Consider the following 17623-nt stretch of genomic DNA (forward strand, 5'->3'; position numbering starts at 1 on the left):
AAAAACCAAAAACAAACCCAAAACAACAAGCCAAACCAACCAAACAAAAAAACTGCTGCTAACTCGACTCGCAGAAAAATCAGTATAGCACAGAGCTGGAGAGCTACATCTCAGATTGGAGAATAAATTAAACTGAAGTAACAGGAAGTACTTAGTACATGGATAGACATGTAGTATCCTTACAGCTGACCATCCAACTTGGCAGACACGTTAATAAAAAATGACCCATGCATCACATAGCAGGCTGTGACAACCTGGAGCTGAACAGGCTTCAGGACTCACAGAGAAACCTCCGGCTACAAAACCCCACTGTGCCCTTTTGTTCGATCGTATACAGTGTTGAAGCTGACGGTTGTAAAGCTACATTAGCCAGTGTTACAAAGATTACATAATTTCAAACTAAAGATACCTTTTACATTTAGAAAATACCTCTATAAAATTTAGTAAAAGTGACATCCCAATCTACCGAATGCAATGCACTCTGGTTCCAGAAGGATCTCACAGACCCAGGGAACACCTGGGAATTCTTCCCTCGAAGGTAAATATGGGCACACTGTGGTGAAGTGCCTTTTGTTCTCAACATCCATCGTCATGGCCCCCTGCCACAGGGCTGTGCTGGGGTGCCAGATACTCCCCTTCTCCTCCTCCTCCAAACTGCTGAGGGATCTGTTCCACTGGCTAGGCTGGCAGTGCATAACCAAGCCAAACCCGTAGCTTTGCTACCCTCACTCCACCCTCTTTCTAGCCAACGTTGATTTGGTTGCCTGTTGCAGAAAGTGAAGGGACTGATGCTGGCTAGAAACAGAGACTACACAATCATTCCACATAGATTTGTTACAATACTCTTAAATCTTGGTTTAGAACACACAAGCAGGTTTTAGTATGGTTTTGCCTAATGTACAGATTATTAGTCATGCCAACTAGTTTAGGATTAGACAGGAAAGGTTTGCAACCACTGCAGGTAAAGTCACTTCTGTTTCATCCCAGTTCTCTGAACGAAAGCCAAGGATTAAAATTCCGATGTGTTACAAAGCCTCCATTTCATCAGAGGGAGTCTTAAGCCAGTGAGATAAACTACAGCTGTCAAATGCCACCGGGTTCTTTGTACCAGACTGTAATCCTTACTGTTGTCGAGAGCATCGAGACATCTGTAACCAATACGCACACACTGCAGAGAAAGCAGAAACTACACGGTACAAGAACACTCTTTAATCTGGGGGTTCTGTCACGCTAGGAAGAGCAGTCTTTCATGGCATCAGTAATTTACTGAAGAAACACATCACCCTGAGAGGGTTTCTAAAGCTTTCCTCCACTGAGCAAGGCTGATCGCGACATCACCGACCATTCCTATGACGGGTACAGTGCCCACGGCAGTCGGACACGCCTTCTCCAGGGTAGTGTTGCTGTTACCTCACTTGACACACAGCGAGTTTATTTGCTGAAAACTGATACCCTACGTCCACTTAGTGCCGACTCGGGTCCCATTCACGCTACGAGCAGCGCGTCCTGACACTGCCGGCACAGAGCGGGTTTGATGGGCCCGGTGTGAGGTGACACCGGAGATAACGTCGGGGTGATAACGGAGCTGGGCACCGAGCTGATCCAGTCCAGGCAGGAGAATCCGATGGCGAGGCCTTGCCCGGCTGGGAGCTGCTGTGGCATGGGCTGAGCCGGGCACCTGAGAGGCCGTGGTCCATCCCATCTCTGCTCTGCCCGGCACCGCACCGAGGGCGGCGGAGGCTCCGGGATGGAGAGCCCCGCGCCGGGCCGGGCCCCGGCAGCCCTCAGAGGCCGTGGCGCTTGCGGGTGCCGGCGCTGGCGGCGTGGAGCAGCCGGTCCTTCTCGCGGATCTCCTCGCGGAGCTGGGCCTCGGCCAGGCGCAGACGACGGATGCTGCCCTTCATCTCCTTCATCTTCACCTCCAGCAGCGCGATGATGTCGCGCTGCTCGTTCAGCTTCCTCAGCAGCTCCTCCGACGTGGTGCCCGACGACAGCGAGTACGAGTGATCGGGGGGGGCCGCCCTCCACCGGGCTCTCCTCCCCCGCCGCCGCCGCCGCCGGTACCGGCACCGGCAGCCGCGCGGGGCTGGGCCCGATGGTGGCGGCGGCCCCGAGCTCCACCTGCACCGTCAGGTCGATGGGCTTCACGTCCTCGGCCGCGCCCCCTGCAGGGGCCTCGGCGGCGGCCGCGGGGCCCTGCGGGGCGGCGGCGGCGGCGGCAGCGGGGCGGGGGCGCCGGGCCCGCTGAGCCTTGCGCTCGTTGACGCCGCGCAGCGGGAAGATGGTGGGGACCCGCACCAGGTAGGACTTGCGGCCGCCCTGGAAGTGCTCGCTGCAGACGCGGTGGCCCGTGGTGGGCTGGAAGGTGCTGAAGCAGCCGCTGACGCCCGCCCGGGAGACGTTCTTGAGCCAGAGGCGCCGCAGCTCCTCGTCCTTGGGGAAGGTGTAGAAGTGCAGCGCCTTGTCGCGGTGCGAGTTGTTGTAGCAGCCCGGTACGCAGCAGGTGAAGCCCGGCATGGCCTCGCGGGGCCGGGGGACACCCGCGGCGAGCGGGGCGAGCGGCCCCGCCGAACTACAGCTCCCACAAGGCCCGCGCGGCCTCTCGCCGCCGCCGCCGCCGCCGCCCCGGAACTACGCGGACCACAATGCACCGCGCTGCCGGCGGAACTACCCGCCCCACACTGCGCCGCGGCCCCTCCCGGCGCGCGCACGCATCTCGCGAGAGGCGGCGGGGCGCGCGAGGTGTGCGGCCGTTAGCGGTCCCGTCATGGCCGACGGGCGGTCCCCGGCCGGGCCCGGCCTCAGGCGCAGCGGCCGCCACAACGCGCGGGCGGCGGCCCAGGTGCCGCAAGGGGTCCGGGAGGGCGGGAGGAAGGGAAGAAAAGAAAGAAAGGAGGAAAGGAGAGTCACTGTCGGGATGGACCATCCCGTGGGACTCGCCCGGCTCCGCCTGCCCGGTCGCTCTCGGTTTGAGATAGAAGCGAGTCCCCTGAAGCAGGAGCGGAGGCAGCTCTCTCGCCCTTTTTCGCATTTAATCGTGGAAAATGGGCCGACGCCCCTCGCCTTTCGCGCTGGCCGGGTACCCCTCGGCATGTTTAGGTCGCGGCTGTGCTCTGAGGCCACTCGGGATTTCGTCCACAGGAGGGTTTTGCACTGGAGCCCACCTGGGTGATACCCGAGCTGAATTGTCTCCCGTCCACACGTGAGGTGCCACCATTGTCAAAAAGTCTACGCGCAATTTCTCTTTGGAATTTGGAAAAAGTTTCTTATCAGCTGGCCTAGCTTGTTATTAGAAGATGGGTGGTGGATGCTTTTGATGTTGTGGTCTTTAATAATATAAATACTAGTGTTGAATTGCTTGTCTTTTGATTTCCCTCTAGACTGGATCGAGTCTAGAAAACAAGAGTAAATCTGTCAGAAGCACCTTGGTGAAGCAGAGACAGGCAGCGTTCCCTGATCTCAAAAATGGCACACCACGGCTTCTACTCAAGAGAGTCATGCAGAACGGTAAGTGTCTTTTTTTCAGGAGACTTGAGAACAGAAAGACAATGCTTTGGTAGAGTTGAGAAAACTTTAAAATCCTTTCCCTGTTACATGGAACAGAAATCAGATTGTTGTATGACTGATGTAGGTAACAGAGGAATCACTGCAGGGCAGCTGAATGTGGGATACAACTGTCTGAGAGACCAGGCCTTGCACAGGTGAAATCATAGCTTTGAAGATCCTCTTCAAAGCCCTCTTCAGGTGGTCTTCTTATCCTGGTGTCTGAGCACATAATCCTGGTGCTGCCTTTGGCTGTAGGATCGGGTGTGAGTTATAGAGGCACATTCTGCTGCAGTGCAGGGAACCCCCGTGCTGCCAGCTGTCACTGTTGGCTTTGTCACAGCCAGTAGAACCCAAACAGTTTTCACTAGGTCTTAATTTTAACCCATTAATAAGTGTAATTTACAGCCTGTAGTGTAGATGTGACAGTCTGCTGCGTTTTGGTGCTCTTGCTGTACTGAATTGTGGAAAGGAAATGTTCTGGTTTGTTGGCAGAACCCCAAGTTTCACCTCTGGCACCTCAGATATCTAACCATAAAGACATGGAAGAAGCTCATTCAGAAGTCCCATCTAAGAGAGTTTCAAGCATGTAAGTAGGGGTTTTTTATAATTTTCATTTTTATTACAATGCCAGGTATAGCTGCAGTTCCTGTGGTGGGATTAGGGAGCAGGACTTCTCTACTTATGTTTCAGTGATCAGAGTTGCATCTTGTCAGGTGGGATTATCAGAAATGTCTCTCCAGCTTGGTTTGTTTTGGTAGGGGGGAATTGCAGCTGCCAGATGTTGCTGCTGAGGACACATCTGTCAGCGTATTCCACATGACAAAGAAGAGAAAGAAACTCAGCATTTCTGAGTTTGAGAGAGCAGCAGAGAGACGACTTCCCCAGAACCGAGGTAAGGCTGCAGTCAAGGATTATCTTGTTCAGTGCTGCATTTGCTGTCAGCTGGTTCTCACCTGCTCAGCTCAGTTGTTAGGAGCTGCCCAGCTGGGCAGTTGTAGGTTTGGAATCCAGATTGCAGTATCTCATGCAAAGGGGATAATGGAAAAAATAAAAGCACCTATCCTACTGTATATAACTTATTGACTACTTTTGCAGCTTGGTGCTTTTTGAGTTTTGAAGTGTCTCCAGAGGAAGCAATCCCTGTCTTCCTCTCAATTCTAGAAACTTTAAAATACAAGCAGGTGCATACTTTGCATTGCAATTATATAAAAATAATTATGAAGTTCCTGGTGAGCAGAACAGGTTTGAGTTCCAGTTTCATCAAGAGTTTGTGGAATAGTTGTCTGTGCTTCTAAAGCTCCAGATGTGTTTGGGTTGGGTTGCTGAAGGGTGGTTGTGACCAAGGCCTAACATCTTGCTATCAATGTGGTAAAATTAAAATTATTAAGTCTGAGGGTATATGCCATGTTAAATTTTCATTGAAATAACTGTTTTCTTACCCTTTCAGAAATTGCTTATTAGATTTCTAATACACAGTTCTGAAATGTAGACATGAAATAGTGAAGTGACTGTCATCTAATTCTGTTTGCATCAAAGTGTGACTTTTGAGGATTGTAGCATGACTGGCTCTGAAAAGAGGAAGATCCATTGGGATGTTCCTGTAGCCTGTTGTGTAAAGGGTTATTTCTCAACTAATGTGCCATTGACTTTTTCTAGCTCAGTCAACGTTGGACAGCACAATTATGACTCGGTGAGTTTAACCTAAAATATCTTAACTTCTGTCTGTCCCGAGTATAGCTGCCTTCACTGATCACATCTGAAGTGGTGAAGAACAGTGCAGATACCTGGGTTCATGTTAAAGACCTGTGTTAATGTTAGCAGTAACACATTCACCTGCCCCTCTGCTGATGGAATTTGAAGGTGTTACACCACACACCTTTTGATTTTCAGGAACTGTGGCTCTGCACTGTGTGCCTGGGTTGGTCTAGCTTGTATTGCTGCTGTTGCTCCTATTTTTATTTGCTAGGATCATTCCTTTTTTCCTTTTGTTTTCATGCTTCCAACAGTAAGTCAGTACACAGTACTGGTTGGTAGTCTCATCATATCAGTTGCATCTATGCAGTATTTTCTGGACTTTAAAAGCTTTTTAGTGAGTCAAAGAACTTACTTTCCTGTGTTGCCTGGGTACTTTGCAAATGACCCTGGCCAAAGTCAGCGCATTATTTCACCTTTCTCAGTGCAGCCCTTGCCTGGGGTGCCACACAAGATGCTTCTTGGGGCTGCATTCTGTAGTTTTGACTTTAAACCCTCTGAACTCCCTTTTTACTTGGGTTGCCTGGAGAGAGGGGCAGGAGGTCATTGAGCATGGTCAGTCTCCAGGGTGTGAAACACCTCCAGTGAGAAACATCTTTTCCTGTGCTTTATGTGTTGCTATCAGCTCCCATCTCAAAACAGTCATAGTGTGTTGGTAGCTGTACTTTGCTGAGAGTACTTGATATTAAGTAGCTTCTTAAGCTTGTTGGGAAGTCCTCCTACCACCCCACTGTCATCTGGAGTATGTCTTCACTCTCAAACATTTGTTTTCTCTTTTTTTTGTTACTTAAGATTTTTTTAAATTTATGAACCTTTTGTCAGCTGTAGTGTTGCAGTGTCTCAGGGAGGCTGTAACCCAGTCTGCTTACTGATATCTGTGACACATAGCGTGATGTGGGGTGATACTATGAAAATAATTCATTTAGACTGACATATAATCTTCAAGGGTTTTTTGGAGAAATTTCTCCCAGTTCTGTGAAATGTGTCACTGTTAGTGCCACCATGTCTGTATTCTGAGGGTAAAAGGGGAGTGTGATTTTGACAAATGATTTCTTCCCTCTTTTTGCAGATCCCTTCGTATGTCTGTGGGTTCCTTGATGGCCCCAGACACTGTTGAGAAGAGGGGCTTGCTCCGGAGGCCAAAAACCCGCAAGGCTGTTGACATGCAAGCTTTTGAAGGCAGAGTAGAACAGAACCTGCTGAAGAGCAAAGGTTTCTTTTGTGTTGTTACTTCTCTTTTGGGAGGCAGGGCCTTACGTAAAGGGGCTTGTAGAAGCAGTTACTGAAGCATGGTCTGTGTTTTAGAATTTAAAATTTACTAATACATTTGCAGAAATAGAGTGGGATTTGAGAAGCAAGATTAGAATGAGGCTCTGCCTCAGCAGTTCCTTTGCTTCTATGCACTTAAATATGTGCTTTGTCCAGTTTGGTGATATAAGCCACAGGAATTGTTTGGGATCATTTTCTTCTGTGGGTACTGAGGTCTCTTGGTTTGGTAGGGGGAGAGCTGGGGGCACTGAAGTGGGGTCATAGAGTTTCAGTGTTTGATCTGTTGAGGATGAGTAAAATTTGGTTGAATGACTGAAATTTTGAATTACACAAGTCTTGGTAGTAAAGTGTGTCCCTATGACCTTGAACAGTTTTTCACATAAAATCTGTTTTAAAACTTTCTAAACAGAACAGAACTACCTTGTGGACTCACAATCTGCATCTGGGATTCGAACAAGCATCCTGACAAGTGATGCGGAAATGATGATGAATAGCACCGAGCTCTTTGTTCAGTCCCAGCTGGATGAACAGAGCCAGAATAAACTTTTTGCTCTTGAACCCCAGCTGTCAGACTCAAAAACTTCAGCACAGAGGAGCCTGATTTCTGATGTAGATCAAGAGGAATCAAGGCCAGAGGGCCTGGTATCCAGTGTGGGCACAAATGAGGGAAGGACCCAAAGATACTCCAAGAGCTCAAGCCTTGATCATGGGCATGTTGACAGAATGAGACATGTATCTACAGAAACACCTGTAAAACAGCAAGAAGATAAGCAGGATCATTCCCAGCAGAGTCACCCAATGGAACAGGTTTCTTTTCCTGAAGAGGAAGTGGTTTGCAGTGAGTACTATGGCTTAAGGCTTAGGCTTAGCAGGTATTATCTGAAGTTACAGAGTGGTTGAGGTAGAAAGGGACCTCAAGGTTGTTTTCTCCAACCCCTCTGCTCTGGCAGGGCCACATAGAGCAGGTTGCCCAGGACCCTGTCTAAGTGGCTCTTACCAGTCTCCAAGGGTAATGACTGCAAATTCTCTTCTTTATGTTCAGATGGAGCCTCCAGTCTGTTCCAGTCTGTGGCAGTTGCCTTTTCTCCTGACACTGGGCACCACTGGAAAGAGTCTGGCTCTGTCTGCCTTACACCCTACTTTCAGACACTTGTGTATATTGATGAGATCTGCCCCGAGCTTTCTCTTCTCTAGGCTGAGCAGTCCCAGCTCTCTCAGCCTTTCCTTCTAGGAGAGATGTTTCAGTCCCTTAACTGTCCTGGTGGCCTTTTGCTAGACTCTCCACTGGGTCCATCTCTCCTTTGTACTGGGACACCAGAAGTGGGCACTCTAAATTGGTCACAAAAAATAAGGAGATACGTAGGACATGTAGCAGACATGGAAGGAGTCTGGAAGTTTGTAGTCCAGACCTTCACTGTGATGTGCTCACTTATTTGTCACAGCCAATCTCTTCACTGTCTCCAGGGCCTTAAAAATCCTTGGACAGAGGCAGTCGCCTCCCTGCTCACTCTGTACCAACACTTTGCAATTCCTATTGTTTGCCAGTTTTTTCCTGGTGTCTGGTACCTTTCTTTGGCATTCATTTCCCTGGCCTAGTCCTGGTTGTGTAAGTGGGAACACATTTTCCTCATACTGCTTGGACCAGGCAAAAGTTGTTTTGAAAGGACAGGGGGAGGAATCGACAGAAAAAGGTTAGTTGCTCAGAGGAGCTCAGTGGTAGGCATTTTTAGGACAAAGAGATAGATATGCAGAGAAAAGTGTGGAGGATGTGGAATAGGGGACTGGATCAAATGAGAGGAAGATGTGGGGGAGTGAGCATATCTTTAAAACACTGGAGTTAGTAAGGCATTCATGTCAGAAGTTAATGGTGACCTAGTTCTCCTCTACCACAGGAGGCTGCTCTCAGTGTTGCTCCTCAGTGTCAACTGAAAAATGGTTGAGAGGATTCTTCCAACTGGTTCCTAAGATTCAGTGCAAACTCCCTAAACTGCTTCGAGTACACACAAGTGTTTCTTGTGTGTCTTCTTCTCCCTGCTTGGTTTTTTATTTACCAGGAAAGCTAAAAGAAAGTTTAAAAAGCTACCAGGAGACACATTAATGATCTGTTCTAGCTGTTTGTAGATGGAGCTCCTCTCTGTCCTCCAGAAGTTCAAGTAAATATTTGGAATCCCCAGTCACTCTAAATCTTTCCAGCATGTCTTTGAGAGAAGTTGTGTCCCATGTAATTGAAGACCTAGAAATAAGTGATACAGAAGAAGAGATGATTAATACAGTTAACGGAGTGGAACAGGAAAAGATTTTCCGAGAGGGTAAGAAGTGCTTTGAGTGTAGAAAGGGAATGGAGTATAATCTGATTTAAACAGAGTTTTTGAGGTGACTTGCAGAGTAAAATAAGACTTAATTGTACATAAGATGCTGGAATTGAACATTTCCAGATAAGCTCTCTAAAAGTGGGCTGTGACTGGAACTGGAATAAGGGTTCTTATGTTTTGGCAGGTCTGTAGTACTGCTCGGCTTCCCATAGGAAAGATGAAGAGCTCTCTCTTGGCAAAGAATACATCTGGCTAATCTAAGCTAGTTAATATTTCACTTCACTTTAGGCCCTGTGTTGGTGTAAGCAGCCCAGTATTCTGGTTAGTGAGAGTGGTATAACTGATTTTTGCACCACCTTTGGCCAGATGTCTTTGTGCCCTTCACTTGAGCTTGGGGTCCCAAAAGTATAAGGCCTTGCCACACTTGTACTTTCGAGTGTGAAAATTCCCAGTCACTGGAGGGGATGATAAAAGTGCAGTTTGACAGCTTTTGGTTCTGGACTCAGCCAAGATTTCCAAACCCTTCAGCAAGTGACAGCATTATGAGAGTGCCCAATTTTCTCAAAGGAATTACTTGGGTGGGTTTCTGCTTAACAGAGCTACATAGTAACAGATATGTGGACTGTATATGTAGTATAAAGGAAAAAGGAATGCTTAAGTAGTCAGTGGCTCAAGTGTTTTAAACAAAAGCAAGTCATGTGCCTATGTATTTTTCATCCTGCCTGCCAGAGGCTTGTCCAGGATGGTTAAAACCACTTTAGGCTCTCTTCTCTTTGTAATGGAGTATATCTCTTACAAAATTGTTTATTCAGAAAAACGGAGGAAATGAGGAGGAGAATCTGAGCACAAACTCCAGGTATTGTTAGATTTAAAGGAAAAGAAATTGGTCTTTCACACAATCACCAAAATTTGGAATAGCCATAGAGATGGCAGATCTGGAGGAGCTCTGCTTACTGTAAGTAAAATTCCTTCATCGGGATCTGATGTGCCCCTAATTAGGTAGCTGTGGAGCAAACACAGGAAAAGTTGGGCATTTCTCAGCTGTAAAGGGAACTGCATCTGCTTTTCTTATTCACAGCTTAATGGCTGAGTTTATTTATCACAAATAAATTCTAGTGGTGGTTAAACTGTGTGCTGGCGGTTGGGGGTTTTTTTGTAGGTAAGATGTATGATAGAATTTCTTATTTTAGCTGCAGAATGTGGTGCAAGTGCTGAATATTCTGAACATTTGGAGAAGAAACTGGCTGAAAAAGCAGAATTGCAGATAACTCCAGCACAGGACAGCAGAGGTGAAACAGAAATGGCTCCTTCAGCAGGAGAGGAACTGGCAGAAGGCAACGTTGGAGCCCACGGCTCTCCCGGAGCTGGTGAGGACACCTCTAATGTTGACAGCTCTCTTTAGTGCCAAAGATCTCTCATGCTGCATGACTGGTATCAGTGCTGAGACAGAGACTTAATTTCCTTTACATTGTGGAATCTGGGCTAATTACTGGGGAAATATCAAACCAATTTTGTCATTTTAAGCTGGAAGACTGCATTTTATTTTAAGGGAAACCAAAATTGTACTGGTGGTAGTATTTAGAAATGTGTAGTTACAGCAGGTTTCTTTGATTAAAATTTACTAGTGGAAGTTCCAGAATCAAGCAAAGGTACTTGTTTCAGGGCTTTGTTTTTCCTGTTTTGGAAATGTAGAACGTGAGATTACCAAAGGCATTGGAGCTGAAAGTCCGGGCAGGCACTCTCATGCCTTTTCCTCATTCGATAAACCTGGGATGACTCCATCAGATGAAACTGATGAACAAGGAGATGAACTACAGGACCAGGCTATCATGCTAGAGTTGGATAATTCAGTGGAAGAGCCTTCTGAGGATGAAGCTGGACACCCTGCAAGTCAAGGTGAGGAACAGAAGGCGGTTGGAGAATTTTTTCCTCCTAGGCTGAAGAACAGCAGAGGTTAATAATGTTATTAACTGTTTAGTCCATCAGAGAGTCCAGGGGAAACTGTTGGCTGCTGTCTCTAGGGCCAGATCATTACTGGCTCATCAGGTGCTCCAGAGACCAAGATCATCTTGTACTTTTTGAGGTGAAAGTAATGGAAGTGCCCAAAACAGATGAAACTGAGTGCAAAGTGAGGTTATACAGTGACATAGGGATATCCTCCAGTCTGTTCTTTCCTTCCTGACTCCTAATTTCATGCCAATTTTTTAATGTCTTACCATTGAGTTGGTGTTACCACAGCCATTTATGTGACTTCAGACTTGAAACGTAATTTAGAACCCTGTATTTTGTATGTGTAGTTACAGGTTTCCTTTCCAGTTAACAAAAGTAGTAGCCCGGTTTTCCAGAAAGCTGAGAGAAAGTGTCTACTTCTAAACAGCTCTTCAGAAACTGCATCAGTCTAGCCCAAGAGTGCTGATGCCTTTTGGAAGAACAAATACATCAGACTGAGTTATCTTTGATCAAGGCCATGTTTGAGAATGCCCAGAATGTATTTTAGTGATGTCTCTTGGAACTGGTCTTAGTCTTTTGAAGAACAATACACTCTGAAGTATAAAGCTGAACAAAGGACATCCTAAAACCCATTGCGAAAATTTTGGCCATATTCAGCTGTAATGAAAATATCTATGTCTGTGTGTATTTGTGCAGTGTGCACAAGCACAACAGTTGAACTGATAGCCACAAGAAAAGCTGTAGGTGTTCTTAGGGTGTCTACAGTTGTGTTAATATGCTTATCTTGTACACAGCTGTATGAAGAGGTGGAAAGATCTGGCTGCAGATCTCACTGATAGGGTGGAACAGTAAGAGTAGCACCATACAGGTGTCATTGGACAAGAGGAGGAAGAAAAGGGAAAAAAATTATGTCCTTTTGTCATAAATCTTGCCTTGGAAACTTGAGCATAACCAGTCCCTTTCCCTACATCCTGCTCCCTGTTCCTCCAGTGCACAGAAATGTTTATTCAGAAGAAGCTAATGCAGGCAACCACAGTAGTTTCACCCAGTCCTGCTTTCTCTGAGAGATTTCTGACCCTTTCATCTGGGGAGTTTAACTCTCAGTAGTCCCTGAAGCCTCTAGTAGTTGGGCTTGGCTTCTCTAAGAGGACAGGTGTCCAAGCCCTTTTAAGGGATCTTTGTGAAGTTGACGCCATTACCAGATAGGCTGGATTACTTGGCTGCACTCAGCTTCCAAGGGAAGCTGTTGGGCAAGAAGCCCTGTATGATCACTCCTCTTCTAGACACGAAGCTGCTCAGTATTTCTATTAACATTGTTTTCTTTCCTTTGTTATGAAGTGAAGTGCAAGAGTGAAGTTAGACAATGCAGATTAGACTTGGAGGAAGCTGCTATGGGTTCATAGCAGGGAACATGTGAGATGCTGATAACAGGAGCCTTGCCTGGAGGGAGTTATGACAATCTGCAAACAGGGAGAAGTTTATATTCTGGCCCCTCTAATGTGAGTCAGTAGCTCAGCTTGTCCCTTTTTTCAGGAGAATTTGCCAGTGGCTTAGCAAGATGACAAAGAGGGAGCTTGTAGACTTTGAAGTTCTTTCTGGTTAAAAAGGCTGCAGCTTTGTGGCAACCTAAGTTAACCCAGCCATTAGCCCCTGCAGCCTGGCCCTGAGTGAGTGTGTCTCTGCAGCCTGCCCAGCCAGCTGGGCCAGCACAGGGGCCCGAGGGGAGCCCCCAGCCTGTGTGGCAGGAGCTGTGGGGGTGGCACTGCAGCAGGCAGCAGCTGTGCTGGCTCAGGGTGCTGTGGGGACACAGCCAGAGCACAGGAAGTGTGACCAGGACCAGGCGTGTCGGGAGGTGCCTGGTTTTCTGTCTGCTGCAGCAGCACTGCTTTCTCCAGGAGCTCTGGAAAGAGACTTCAGTTCCTCAAGTACTTTTTTTCCCCAGAGGTTTCCATGAAGACTCCTGCATTTGTCCGTGCTCCAGCCTACAACCTCCTGCTGTCAACTCCACATGTTGCAAAACCTGCTGCTCCCAGGTAAGCCTAAGCCACATCCAGCAGTGGCCTGGCAGAAGTGGGGCTGGGGGGAGAGCAGAGCCCAGCTTTGCCAGCTGTTCTGAAGGCTTTGGTTCTTTCAGTGCTGTAGCAGCTGAGTTCAGAGTGAATTGAGTGAATGTCAGTGCTCTTCCAGAGCAGGTCTGATGTCTTAAGGCTTTCCAGTGAACGTTCTTGTAATATTTTCTTGTGCTGAAGGGCAAAACTTTTCCTAGGAGTTTTTCAATTGGTAGGCTACTCTGGAGCCATAGTCTCCACTATGGGATGCAGAGGCTCTTGCAGAAGAGGGGTAATTAAAGGTGACAGGACTCTGATCACATGGAATGACATACTTGCATTGACTGCAGAAGCCTAGAGCTGTGTGCAGTTGCCATGTGCTGACTATAGAATGAAGCTGTCCTAGAGGCAGAAAGTGAACCTGTCCTCTGCATTACTCCAAATTAGTTAACATTTGTATTGTCTTAATTAGAAATTTGGTGAAGCCATTTGCTTCATCAGAACCACTAGCAGTGGGTCCTAGGGAACAGGAGGAATTTTCTAGCCCATGGCTTTAGATTTTTGTCTATTAAAGCAATAAACAAGAAGACAAAATTCTTGTGCCCACATACAGGTGGACTGGCAAGAGTCAAGTGATCCACACACTCTTTCTGGGGGTTTTGCATGTGTTCTATTGCTGAGGTTCTATTTTTTTCCTGTTGTTTTCCAATCATGTACTGAGTGAATCCATGGATTTCACTTAAGTCTTCCCTATTACAATTTTTCCTATTTTAGAATGGAAGACAATTGTAACTTCCTTTAGGACTTAAGGTCTTGTTTAAGGGGGGGAAAAAACCCCAAAACCCACCAAAAAAGCCCTCATTGAAGTTCTTAATAGTGCAGAAGGATTCCCTGCAGAGCAGCCTCCTCTGTCCACCGATGCAGAGGTGACTTGTGGTGCCTCAAACTTTGTGCACTACTGGAAAGGGAATACTGCAGGGATGCAGTGGAAACTGCACTCATGTATTGGAGAGAACTCCAGTTTGCTGGCAGTGTGTTACATGAGCATGCTGGAATCAAGGGAACTCTTTGCAAACTGCCCTGTTTGGGCATGAGAGTTTTGAAGAATTGGGAGGGAGAAAGAATGAAGAGCTCAAGATAGTTCTTGTCCCTTCCAGTTCAGCTTAGGGTTTCTCCAAACTCAGCCTGGTGTTCTCTGCCTCTCCCCTGGCCTTGTTCATTCAATGTATCAATTTTCAATTTCCCTCAAAGGTCTCCCGTGCAGCTGTTGCAGCCTAAGACAGTTCCAAAGAGATTGAAAACATCCCAGAGGAAACCATGTGAGCCTCAAATGCCAAGGAGTTTGATAAAGGAGATATTCAGACATTTTGTTAAAATGCCAGTGACCAGAGATGCATTCAAAATTGTTGAAAAATGGTAAGTAGCAACAAACTGCTCTTTCCATTATTTTTAGTGCTGGGTTTTCTTTCTTTCTTGAAGTAATAAATCTGTTTGGAGTGTTGCTGACAAGCTGACAGCCTTCTCTCTTCAGCTGGAAACAGTCTTGGGAGGCCTGATAAAAACAGGGGCAGAAATGTGCAAAGTGCCTTGGGCTGCTGTGTGGGTATCTGATCAGTGCAGCCTTGCAGGAGCATCTGGGTTTTGTCCCAGCAAATTGTACCAGTCACAGTCTTGTCATGATCAATTTCCATGGGCAGGATGGCTCTGGACAATGGTCATTGTTCTGGGCACAGTGAGGGTGTTCCACTGGAATCCAGGTTTCTCAGCTTTTTGAATCCTTCTACCTTGTTGCCTTCATGAGTAAAATCTGTGGATTTTTTGAACAGTGTCACTGCAGTAGCCAGTAGTCTGACCCTCAGTGCTGATTTCTCTCTCACTGGTGTCAGCCCCTGTTCCTGCACGTGTGGGAAGTTTGGGAAAGGTTCTGGTTGTCAGATGTGCAGCTGTTTCACAGCTGTCTTGGCAGTGAAGTTCCAGGGAGCCTGAGCTGAGGAGTCAAGCTTTGTCCGTGGGCTGGAGAGTTTCTTCTCCCCCAGCTTTCCCTGGCAGGCTGGGACCTGAACAATGAGCAGCTCTAGTGCAGCTTGCCCTGCAGAAGTGGGTGAGTAGATGGTGTTCACATGGTTCAGTCTGATTTGATTTCCCTCCTCATTGTTCCCTCAGCTCCGAGAGATACTTCAAGCAGGTGAGCGATGATCTGGAAGCTTACGCCCACCATGCAGGGAGGAAGACAGTGGAGGTGGCTGACCTGGAAATCCTCATGAGAAGGTAATGGAAGGGTTGTTGCTAAACTGCAGTGGTGGTTGGTGGTGCTTTGATAGCCCAGTAAACCTTGGTTGTTGCCAGGGTGTGCACCAGCAGTGTTTGCACCGTAAGTATGGGATCTTGAGATTTACTCTGTGTGAGGCCACTTCTGTCCCAGGAGATATCCGTGGACTTGGGTTGCACCACTGAGTGACAGTGGTGGTGGAGGGGCAAGAGGAAGTAGTGAAGGGTTGTGAGTGCAAGGAGTTATCTGAGGAGCCAAGAGGAGAGGGATTTGTGTAAGGGTGAAGCAGTAATGTCTGGGAAATGAGTAGAAAAAGTAGAGAAACGCTAAGAGGGAGGCTGGGCTACCCTGTTTGCATCCTCGAGTGATGTCTTTGCTAAAAGCACCTGCAGCTGACACTGTGAGCATTTTCACATGTCCTGCTGTCTGTTTTGGTGACTTCCTCTTCCAAACAAAATACACCTCTTCCTGCTGCTGCACAAGCTGATACTTGGGATCCAAACTGACAATTCCTCTCCAGAGCAGGAGAAGAAGCCTCCAGGCCAGGCAGCCAGGGCTGGCCTCTCATAACAGCAACATTCCTAGACAGCAACCTGGAAGAGCTGTTTTCAGAGCTGCCTCACTGGTGCTCTGTCCTCTGGACTCCCCCAGCTGCCTCATCTCCTGCCTGAATTCACTTTGTTCTGTTACGAAAACACAAGGGATTTATTCTTGGCTTGGAAGCCCACTGTAAAACTCTGTGAGGCCTGAAGCAATCCACCACTTTTCATTTAAAGTCATTACTCCAGGTTGTTGTTCTTGCTCTCCACTGGAAGAGTTTCAAATGTGATGTTAAAGTCACTTGGGGGATGGTGCAGGGCACAGCTGATGACATGAGCTTTGCATGAGCCTCTGTAGGTAGTGCTGGTGCTGCTGCTTAAAAAGAACAATCTATTGCTGTCCTGATCCAGAGATTTCATTTTCCCACCTGGCAGGTGTGTGCTGAGGTTGGTAAGAGCAGGCCAGGAGGCATGATGGGTTAGTTGCCCTGGTTTGAGAATTCCATGTACTTGTTGTTTCACTTTGTTCTAGGTGTCTTTACGCTTTTTTACTGCCTCATAAAGAGAACAGGAATTGTTGCTGGCTCATGCATAAGAACAGTATTTCTGTTCCTTCCACACAGAAAGTGTGAATAAATGCTGCACTTTTTTTCTTTCTACAAAACTGGGAGATGCTGATTTTTTCAGGCCAGTCAGCTAAACAGTGTACTGGAAAACTACATGGCCTACACAGTTGGCAAATGCCAACCACCTCTGAGTTGTGACTGTAAAAATATCTGGGTACTGAGCTATTTCCTTCTGTCACATCATTCTGTGCACGTCTTCAAATGGTAGAATTTATCCTATGGTAGGTGGATTGTGAATTTAAAAAGCAGTGAGCCTCTACTTTGGTCCTGATCAATATAGCTGAATATCCCCATGGTAAACAGTGGGAAGCTCTGTGGGAAGCTGGTGTGCAGGAACCCTCTTGGTCTGCTCTGCTGTGTGGGCAATCCTGGCATTGCACCATGCACAGGAGCTGAGAAGCTGCCAGCAAACACGAATCTGGAGCTGTTTGTCACAAGCAGCCAGAGCATTTCAGCTCTTAAATGCAAAAACATCACTGCAAGAAAACCTTACTCTGACATCGAATGGAAACACATTTCACTAACAGCTCTTGTTTCTTCTCTGCTCTCCTTTTGGACAAAGGCAAGGGCTGGTGACAGACAAGATGCCATTGAATGTGCTGATAGAGAACTACCTCCCTCTGGAGTACCGGAAGATCCTGATTCCAGTTGCTGTGAGTGGAAATAAAGTGATCCCCTCCAAGTGAAGGTGCAGTGATGGCCTCTGTGGGTGAGAAGATGGTCTGCTCCCAGGGGCTGGCTGTGGATTGTTCCATGTCACTGCTCCAGGTGATGCTTTTCCACACGTAAGCAATCAGGCAAAGACTGCTGGATGTTCTCCTGAGTGGAGGCAGGTTGTGCTGTGGCCACCACACCACCCTGCTGGTCTCACCAGCCTTTGTCACAAGTGATTTGACTATCCATATTTTTGTATGTTACCTTTGAATACGTGTACAGCTCAGATAAATAAAATGTTACATGTATTCTGTGTCATGCCAATGCTGCTTATGCCAGTGAGCTGAGAGGCTCCTGAGCATTGTGGTGTTCAAACTGTTCCTCGCAGGCATTTAGTGGTGTTGGTGCTCTTCATGCCAGCCAGGTGTTTGTGTTTGACACACCTGTGTGGTTTCTGTTGCTCTGCTCCCAGTGGGAGCCATGGTGCCCCTTTGTTTTCCCCTGGTGTTCCTGTACTGGGAGTTGGTGTGCAGCTGGTCCATGCTGTGCTCCCTCATCCTCCTCACACAGGCAAAACTCTTGTGTATGATTGTACTGCTTCCAGTGAGCCTAAACCACACCAGGAATGAGGTCTGACACAGCAAAGGGTGCCAAGGAC

General features: G+C 47.4%; 2 protein-coding genes across 2 annotated transcripts; one reads left to right on the forward strand and one right to left on the reverse strand.

Moving 5' to 3' along the window:
- Positions 1–1689: 1689 nt before the first annotated feature.
- THAP11 (THAP domain containing 11) lies at positions 1690–2517 on the reverse strand. Its single transcript, XM_042027235.1, is given in 2 exon segments — positions 1690–2015; positions 2017–2517. Coding segments are annotated over 2 exon segments (732 nt in total). The 3' UTR covers positions 1690–1784.
- On the forward strand, positions 2516–17273 carry CENPT (centromere protein T). Its single transcript, XM_042027234.1, has 13 exons — positions 2516–2842; positions 3381–3507; positions 4039–4132; positions 4305–4438; positions 5203–5236; positions 6368–6510; positions 6977–7405; positions 10070–10246; positions 10572–10775; positions 12772–12862; positions 14129–14293; positions 15041–15145; positions 16874–17273. Exons 1-13 carry the CDS (start codon positions 2516–2518, stop codon positions 16995–16997), a joined length of 2154 nt encoding a protein of 717 aa, XP_041883168.1. The 3' UTR covers positions 16998–17273.
- Positions 17274–17623: the final 350 nt, after the last annotated feature.

The sequence above is a fragment of the Corvus kubaryi genome, unplaced genomic scaffold (assembly GCF_017639235.1).
Source record: "Corvus kubaryi isolate FWS band 111438036 unplaced genomic scaffold, C.kubaryi_AGA036_p1.0 37300, whole genome shotgun sequence".
Taxonomy (NCBI): Eukaryota; Metazoa; Chordata; class Aves; order Passeriformes; family Corvidae; genus Corvus; species Corvus kubaryi.